The sequence below is a fragment of the Melopsittacus undulatus genome, chromosome 10 (genome assembly GCF_012275295.1).
Source record: "Melopsittacus undulatus isolate bMelUnd1 chromosome 10, bMelUnd1.mat.Z, whole genome shotgun sequence".
Lineage (NCBI taxonomy): Eukaryota > Metazoa > Chordata > Aves > Psittaciformes > Psittaculidae > Melopsittacus > Melopsittacus undulatus.
The window spans coordinates 25,400,412-25,409,464 of NC_047536.1; the positions used below are offsets into that span (position 1 = coordinate 25,400,412).

The window sequence follows — 9,053 nt, forward strand, 5'->3', positions numbered from 1 at the left end:
AAGGCCAGACTATCCAAGTCTTCTGACAGCAGAAACAGCTCAGACCACTTGTGAAACTACAGTTCTAGTGCAAAACAGCTTAGATTGCTCTATACCTTTCACCTGATCTGAAATGTTAGAATATTTAGCACTATGAGCTTAAGTGAATATCTCCAAGTTACCAAGTTACTTACCTTACATCATTAAGATCACACTTATTTCCTGCAATAGCTACAACAATGTTCGGAGGTCCATGTTGTCGAAGCTCTTTAACCCAGTTCTTTAATGTTGAGAAAGTTTCCTGATGTGTTGAAAAAACAGAAAAAAGAAAATAAAGAAAAAGAAGAAATTAAAGACTCAGAACTGGCCCATGACACCCTCACACCCCACACAAAATAGGAATGCTGAGAAAATATCACATTTCTTACCTCCTTTGTGATGTCATACACTATAATGGCTGCTGCTGACCCTCTGTAATACATTGGGGCTAAAGCACGAAACTGGAAGAAAGACACCAGACATTATGAATCTGATCTTCTACTGACCTCCATGATCTCATTATTATTATACTATGAGGAAGCGAAAACTAGCTTTAAAGTCCACATTAGTGGAAACCTTTTCTTTACAATTACAGAGATGCTGTGCAACAATATACATAACTTCCATTCAAGTACCGTTTTACAAAGGCCAACCAATAAAAAAAATGGCTTAGAGATCAGCAGCACACTGAGAAAAAGTAGGAAGCCAAACTTGACCTTACTTTGACTAGATTAGAATCTCCCATTTAAAAGATTGTAGATTATATGCACAGACAGGATATATACTCAACTTTAAATACAAAACAAGGAGAAAACAGTCAAAATTGAACTAGCTTCTTACTCCAAGACATTCATGCTTTTGGACAAGAAGTAATTTCAAGAAATCTAGGATATATTACTCCTGCTCTGAAATGTACAGAAGTTGGTATCAGCCTCTAGCCCCATGGATCAGTCATGGCACTCTTCAACGCTAGAAATGTTGGTTTCCTTTCTTGTGATTAAATTTACAGCTTCAGGGCTTTCTTCCCCCCTCCCTCCCAAGTTAGAAGCATGTTTAAAATTGAGAACTGCAAAAGCCCACAGCCATGTGACCTGTTGCAAACAGAGCTTTAAGGAACATGCTAGATGGCAAAAGGCTACTGTAATTCTATTGTAATATTCAAAATTAGATCTACACCAGGTGTATTTGGCTGGTAGTGCATTTGCAGGATATAAACCAAGCCTGTGCCTTTGCATGGGCAGCGCTATGAATCCAGGACTGAAAAAAGTGATAAAGCGTACGATTAAGTTGCATCAAAACTCAAGCATTCTTAAAAACAGTGTGATATTTTGTGATTTACAAAGAAACAGACAACTAAACTAGCAAAGAAAATTCAGTCAAAGCAGAGTAAACTGCAGGTATCCCTTTTGTGTAAGCATATGTGATTTAGTGCTTTTGTGCATCACATTACTCAGGGTAAGAATCATGACTAGAATACAAGTTTTCATAAAAGCTTATTCAGTTCTAATAAAATACCAATTTCCTTTTGCTTAGTACAGTTCAACTGAGAGCACTACTATAAATCATGAAAAACTTTCTATAAAGCAGAATTCCAGAGCATTTACGTTTGGCTCTCAAATTGTGTTTTGAAAACAGGATTTTGAACACAAAGTTCAGAATATAAAAATATTTAATAGTGGGAAAGGGAAACACAGGCAGGGATTCAGATCATGTTGGGACATAATCCCTCTCTTCCTCCCAGGTACTAAAATCTAAAGGGAAACATATTTGGTAAACCACCACTTGGACTGGTTGCAACCTGGCTTTTTGATTATTTGACTATTTACATTGGGAATAAACCAACTTTCAGTTGCTGATTTTGTATTACTCTCATTTCCTGACTGCTAACACTTAGACACTTTTTTCCACCTAAGGGCAGCCGGCAGATAAAATACATTAACAAAACAGATGTCACCAGAAACACTGAATTTTCCTTTTGCTATTTTTCCAAAGACTTCAGCTTACCCTCCAGCCTCCAATTTGTGTTTTGACAGAATTATTAAGACAAAATTATCCAGAGAAACTCAAAATCGTAAGATAAGAAGACAAAAAAAACTGACTGCTCTAAGTGATCTGCTACAAGTCATCACCTATCAACTATACACTGTGTAGAAGAAATGAGAGAAGAGAGAAGGCTGCGCAATGAGCTGTGTGAAGTGCGTTAGTGCACATTTCCACCTCTGGAATGAGGCAGACCCACCACTCCCTGAAGTCATTTAGAATATGGGATTGCCCAGTGCAGGATAGAATTATTCACTCCTGGGCTTCTGAAGTAGAAAACAGCAAATGCTCCTCAAGAAGCCAGGACTACAAATTCTGTGCATTAAGTATCATAGCTCAGCAGAGACATTTTAGTTCCAAGAATGGTGTGGACATTTACAGTATTCCAGATATCATGGAGGAAATCCCTTCCATAATTCATTGTTGGATGTAACTCTGCTACAAATTTCAGGGAAAGGCACACATACAGACATTTGTGACTAGCAGCAAGTGACAGTGCTGCTCTGTTTTGAAGAAAGAAACATCTATGAAGATATTGGCATAATTAGAAGTAAATAGTAAGTAAATAGAAGTAAATAGAAGTAAATATTCTGGCTCTCATTTCACTGGTTTCCTTGGCTATATTGTGGCCTCACAGCAACTTTTCTCGGGTGCGGAACATAAGCTTCACAGATAGCACAGCTCACAGGTCAGAGACCAGGTAAGGCACTTTTCCTGGTTTTATTTCAAGAAAGATATCACTCAACTTGTATGGAAGGAAATTAAAGAGGTATCATTCAAAGTCAAAAAACAAACACAAGGAACATGATGGTCATGTGCAGAGATGCTTACTCTGATTATAGTGTGCTGAATCCAAATTACAGTGTTCTCCCATGGCTTGCAAACACAGCTAAAGTGAACAGGATGGAATGCTAATATGCATTGGAAGTTTCTTGCCAAGTTGTGGCAGGCATGTTCATAAAGCTTTCAATTTAAGAGTACAAGCCTCTCAGAAGTCATATTCTACCTCCCAGTAGACTCACATGCCAGCATTGACATTTCCAAATGGGCTAGGATGTTCACTGAAGACTAACTATTCACAGAAACGCTGAGTGAGTGCTGGTAATGGAACAACTTGGGTATTTCTAGTAACATGGATACTATTGGACATATCCCTGGGACACATCCCTGGCAACATAAATTTGCTTTATACAGTGCTGCTGGATGGAAATAAACTGTCATTCAAAATCTAGGACACTGAAATGCAATACAAATATACTTCAGTTACTTTCTAGAGCCAATCCTGAAAAATAGTACAGCTGCATTTTCCAGCTATTATCCTGAAATAATAACCCAACCTGATCAAAACTGACTCTTATGAGGGACAGCTCTGGTATCTATCTTTGTTACAGTTCACTCTCATCCTAAATAAACTTGTCACAAGTGACTGATAATTGCCAATAGTTACCAGTCAAGAATCTGCAAGACAGCATTCTTAATACAGCTAGTATGATTTCTACCACTGTTACTAGGAATCCATAAACACACAAGTTCACTAGCAAAGTCTTCCTTTTAAATTCTAAGTGAAAATCATGCAAACTAATGAACTGATTTCATTTGACTAGTCATTTTCTTGAAAGCTTTTGTTGCCTCCCCTCAGAGCTACACATGCTGCAGAGATCAAAACATCAACATAGATTTCTTGACATAGCTTCAAACATCAGATTTGAGGAAAAACTTTATAAAATAATAGAAGATCAGTTAGTACCCATAACACTGCTTGAAACACTGCTTTTTAAAGCCTCAGCCCATACCTTACTCACATTAATAACCCGAACACTGAAGCTAACAATGTGTTAGCAGTTGTAGATTTTCCCAGAAGTGGGGCCTTACTCATACTATGAAACACAATTACTCGTTTCACTTTGATTCTCATGCTGCCAGATGCACTGGCTGCAAAGTAACTCCAGCTGAATGTTTAAAACTCAACTAGAAAAGGTGCTAGAGACAGCTGCTGGCTCCCTCTCCACCCTGTTTTCTTTTGAAATGGCACACTTAGTGAATCTAAATCCAATCTTTTGTTTTTAAAATCTCCTCTTAGGTAATCACCCTCAGCTCTGTCCTTTAAAAATCCAAAAATAAAAAATAAAAACATATTTACAGGCATAAACCTGCCTAGAAACATTCTAGGACATGTTCATAAAACCAGATCACATTGTGACTTTCAAGGGCAGGGCTGAAAACTGACCCAATCTCTAGCCAGAACTATCAGCACAGATATTAATTCTACTCACCCGCTCCTGTCCAGCTGTATCCCAAATTAGGAATTTATGCAGCTCATTTTGATACTGTACAGTCTTGGTCATAAATGAGGCTCTGGAAAAAAAATTACAGCTTATGCTTTTCAGAATATAATCATGCTCTTAGAAGATCACCACCATAAGCTTTCAAAAAGGTCTGTATCTCAATAAAGTGCTTCTCACACATATACACACAAAACTGATACAGACTTTCATACATAAAGGCTGAAATTAATGAGGCAAAGGGCCCCAGGGGATGAAATTCAACTAAGAAAACAGAAGGAACACAAATGCAAATTTTAAGCTTTTATTGTTCATAAGCTTTTGATAAAATTGAAGGCTGTATAGCCAAAAAAAAAATCAGGAAGGTCAGCCTTTTTAACAGCACTCTTCTAAAATGGAGGAATTGTCACAGCAAATCACTTAAGCATGTACCAGAAATTTCCAGAGGGAAAGAGATCAAGCCTTCCCCTTTGTATCAGCTTTTTCTATCTCTGTCCTAACATTCAGATAAATGCTGGCAATGCTATACTTGGGAATAAGATAAAGAAGACTCATATCACTATAGGTAGGTGTTAAGGAGAGAAAAGTCAATAATGAGCAAGTTGCTTGTTTTCTGCACTCTGCACCGCTCCCCAAACCTATTCTTATACGCTTCTGTCTGCAGAGGCTTATGCACTTCAGAAGACAGTTCCCTACACTCATTCCTATGCTCCAGCTGCCCCCACCCAACTTCTAGCTGTTCTACAGTAACATACTGAAAAACATTGTAAAGTACTTGTGTTTTACTTGATCTACTTTACATGAATCACTGTGTTTTCCACATGAACATGAATTCTGAGACCTAATCTTTTACAAGGGGGAGTTCTTTGCTCTGTTACCTCCAGGCACATTTTTTACTATAGAAGTCACACAATGAATTCAAATATTGGTTGAATAAGAACTATAGATGCCATGATAATTTTAAGCATGTGAGATCCTACATTATGAACCTCAGTACCCTTTGCATGCTTAATGCCTGTCACTTGACAATACTGAAGGTTCCCAAACTTGTTCCACTGTCAGTTCTGGACAGAATACAGGTGGTTGCTCGTGCTGGAGTCTTCTACAGTACACTAAGTTTGTTGTAGATTCAGAGAGCAAGAATCTCTCAGCATGGTCAACAACACAAAATACTGGACTCTGAACTTTTGTCTTGGATCTTAAGTACCACCAGGGAACAGATTTTAATGATGCTTGTGACACTTCTGTAGTTACTATAACTGGAGTCTTTGGATATGTTTCTGTGCTGTAGAAAGACAGAACAGCTATCTACATTTTTAAAAAGCAAAGGGAGCAATTACCCGAGGCTTTCAGCTACTAAGAGGTAACCTCCTCTCCATTCCTCAAGCTCAGATAGTTTGCCAAATAGTATCTCAATCTTCAAAGCTTATTATTCTTTTAAGAGGCCAAATAAAAGGTTGCAGCATCACTAAGAAGAGTCTAACTGCAATACATTTCAATGTTAATACAGTTAATTAGATTATGTGTTTTAGCAGAGAGCAACAAGAAATAAAGTGATAGGAGTATCTGTTGCAAACCACAAAAAGACTTCCACTTCCTTAAGACTGCTACAAATTAAGCATCAATTCTGAATTCTCTAGCCAACATGGAAACAACTCCCTAAATCATAGATTCTTTCTGAAATTACCTTACTTGGTTCTATAAACCAAAACATTCCTATACAGTCAATTTGAACTGAACAGCTGTGTTGCTCTAATTCACATCACAACTAAACATCCCAAATGGTAGCTGATAACAGAGGATGAATGCTTCTTGAAATTCTTTGACAAATGGAAGCTTTCATTGTGACAGATGTCAAAAAAAACAAAACCAAAACAAAACAAAAAAAACCCCAAGAAAACCAGCTTAAAGACAAACCACTTTTGGGTCAACAAAGCCTTCCAAATTACAGCTATACTCAACCACTTCTAGTAAGAAAACGGGCATTATCCCTACTAAGTATCCCAGCTGCTTCTACCAGTTAAGTAAGCACTGTAACTACTTGTATAAGATGCACCTGAAGTAGTTTTATACTCATTAATAATTCCTTTCAATGCTATAATGAAAGACTAGATATTCTGCAGTGCCTGATATATGCTGATCAGGAATATATCAGATATATGCTGGTCAGGCAAACCAGAATATGCCTTCAACATTCTGAAAAGACAAAAGTTGCATAATTCTGACAGGATTTCTACAGCTGCCTGTATTTGAACCTGAATGATGAGCATTCATGATAAAGTGCGATTGCTCAAATAACACTAACAGGAATGAAAAAGGGACAGGAAACAAGATTGTGTCTTATGAACTCAAAACTACAGCAGTAAACATAGAAAGGTTCTCAGCTTTAGTTTTAGGATGATCAAAACTCCTCTAATCCTTAGCTTGTTCTTCCCATCTCCTAAAACAAGGTCTAGAAAGTTTCAAAATTAATTTGCTTAAAATTTTGGGACTGCATCCCTGCTATTTAGGCAAGTTTTGGTTCATTTATACTACTACAGCAAACTACCAAGATACCAAATCCTCAGACCAACGAATGATTGTGGTAAGATGGCTAAAAGATGTATTTTAAGTCTGTCACTTCAAGAAAGGATACTAATCCCAGTGCTGTCATTAAACCCATGCAGACAAATTCTCTTCTGCACATTACCCTCATTAGCACAATAGCCAGCATCTTCTAACAGCACCTTAAGTTACTACATATTATCTGTTACAGACATTCCCCTGGGAAGACATGTGCCTGTGATCCCCCTTTGTTCCTGCCTCCAGATAGGTGCTACGCTGGAGGAAGGAGGAAAGAAAAAAGAAAAGGAAAAAGAAATCAACCAACACACCACACAGTCTGAAAACTACCAGATTGAAAGAAACCGACTTTGGAGGGAAGACAGCAAGACTTGATGAAATTCATTCCAAAGCTACCTTTGTTAACAGGGAAATTTATTTTAAAAAGCATACTTCCTACAGAGTACCCTGCATTTCACTACCAGTTATTTACATGCAAAAAAGAAAAGAGAAAAAAAAAAGGTTGGGGGCACAAGGGGAAATGGGGAGGGAGACAGAGGGGAAGACCAACGGAACTATATTTGGGTTGGCTTTTTTTTTTTTTCAGCAGGACAGGATGAGATACAGCCGACTTTTATCAGCAGTATCTTTCTTGGTCAAAGAAGTAGTACAGCCTGTGCATCACCTGGGACAGGAAGTTGCACTGACATCCCCCCACACACACTTCTCGGCATCAAGCGAAGTCACGTCCTTCTGTAAAGGAATTGCTACCAAGACATAAGACACTTTCAAAGCAAAAAAGACAGCAAAGGAAATAAAAACATCCAACTACTCCAAGAATTCCTGGTGTTTGGCCCTCTTGTACATTCGAAGATTTGAGCTCAGTAATGTTGCTATTCTGAGGCTCAACTTTTAAACATCCTTACCTGTGAGACCAATTACATGAACAATTTCATCAGTTACTTACACTTGTGTATTGCATATAGATGTGTAAAATTACAGCTAATTCATTAAGAGAACTACAGCCTGAATCAGCATGCTAACTACCTTCACAAGAGGCTTGCCTTTTAATATAATTAAAAAAAAACCCTTGAAAAATAAAATCATGTAGTCACATAATAGCCTTCAAAACTTAAGAATAGTGTATGAGAAAAGCACATTATTCCTTTAACAGAAGCATCATTTATTCAGAACCCAGGATCTCTAGTACAATTTTGCTATTTTAGATTAAGAATACATAATGGATCCAGATCTCACACATGAAAATAGAGTTATAGGAGTGCTGCATACACTTTTCCATTTCCTAAGGTAGCTCATGAGCTAATGAAGGCTGCAGTCATGTTTATTACCACATTCGGCTGCCACAATGGAGAATCGAGTATTCAGGAGGTACAGACATATATTTACACAGTTTGTTTTTAGTCTTAAATAAATCACTTTTACTTAGTTTCTTACCCTATTGTTGGGTTGATGTTGGGATCAAAGCTATCTTCTACAAATCTCCATACAATACTCGACTTGCCCACACCAGTATCCTAAAAAAAACCAGAAACAGTTGAAAGAGACATTAGTTACTATAATCAGATATTTCTTTTTGTCCTCAAATTTTGCAGTGCACTGTACATGAATCATATATTCCCAGAGAATCTCTGAGAAGTTATATTCTGATATACATTATTTAGATATTATACATTATTCAGATATTGGATTAATTTGGTAGAAATGACAGGTCTCTGACAAGTTAGCTTTCTAAACAAAATTGTTAAGATATCTTTATGAAGGACTATAAAATCTGCATTCATGCTTATAATTTATTCAAACTTTGTTTTTTCCCAAAGCTATGCACAGATTGCATTTGAACAATAGGGAAAGACCATCTACAACTTTTAGTAAAATAGACAGCAGTTAAGTACGGTATTCTATTTTTTTCAAGCCAATGGAGCACACTAAGTCATATAAGAGTGACACACACATTTCAATCTCTGACTAATGCTGTCCCACCCTGCTTAATGAAAGACTTGAAATTTCTTCTGTGACACACCTGAAACATGCATCTAATGGAATTCCACAGAGCTATAAATGGCAAAAGAGAAAACGCAACATAAAAATTCTGGATCATGTATGTATTTGCACCCCTGACTTTATGGTTGAAAGGCACCTTTAGAAGAACTC

The 9,053-nt window shown here is 37.3% G+C and overlaps 1 protein-coding gene across 4 annotated transcripts in view; it reads right to left on the bottom strand.

Moving 5' to 3' along the window:
- LOC101880415 (ras-related protein Rab-22A) overlaps positions 1–9,053 on the bottom strand; it is a 59,928-nt gene that overhangs the window by 49,477 nt on the left and 1,398 nt on the right. For 3 of the 4 annotated variants that reach the window (XM_031047624.2, XM_031047626.2, XM_005147549.3), the window contains exons 2-5: positions 8,337–8,416; positions 4,332–4,413; positions 408–479; positions 174–280 (exon numbers count right to left, since the gene is read on the bottom strand). In XM_031047624.2, the coding sequence (XP_030903484.1) occupies positions 174–280; positions 408–479; positions 4,332–4,413; positions 8,337–8,416 (341 nt within the window). Of the gene's footprint in view, positions 1–173; positions 281–407; positions 480–4,331; positions 4,414–7,566; positions 7,635–8,336; positions 8,417–9,053 lie in introns of those variants that run through there. The other variant, XM_031047625.2, reaches the window with a different exon arrangement.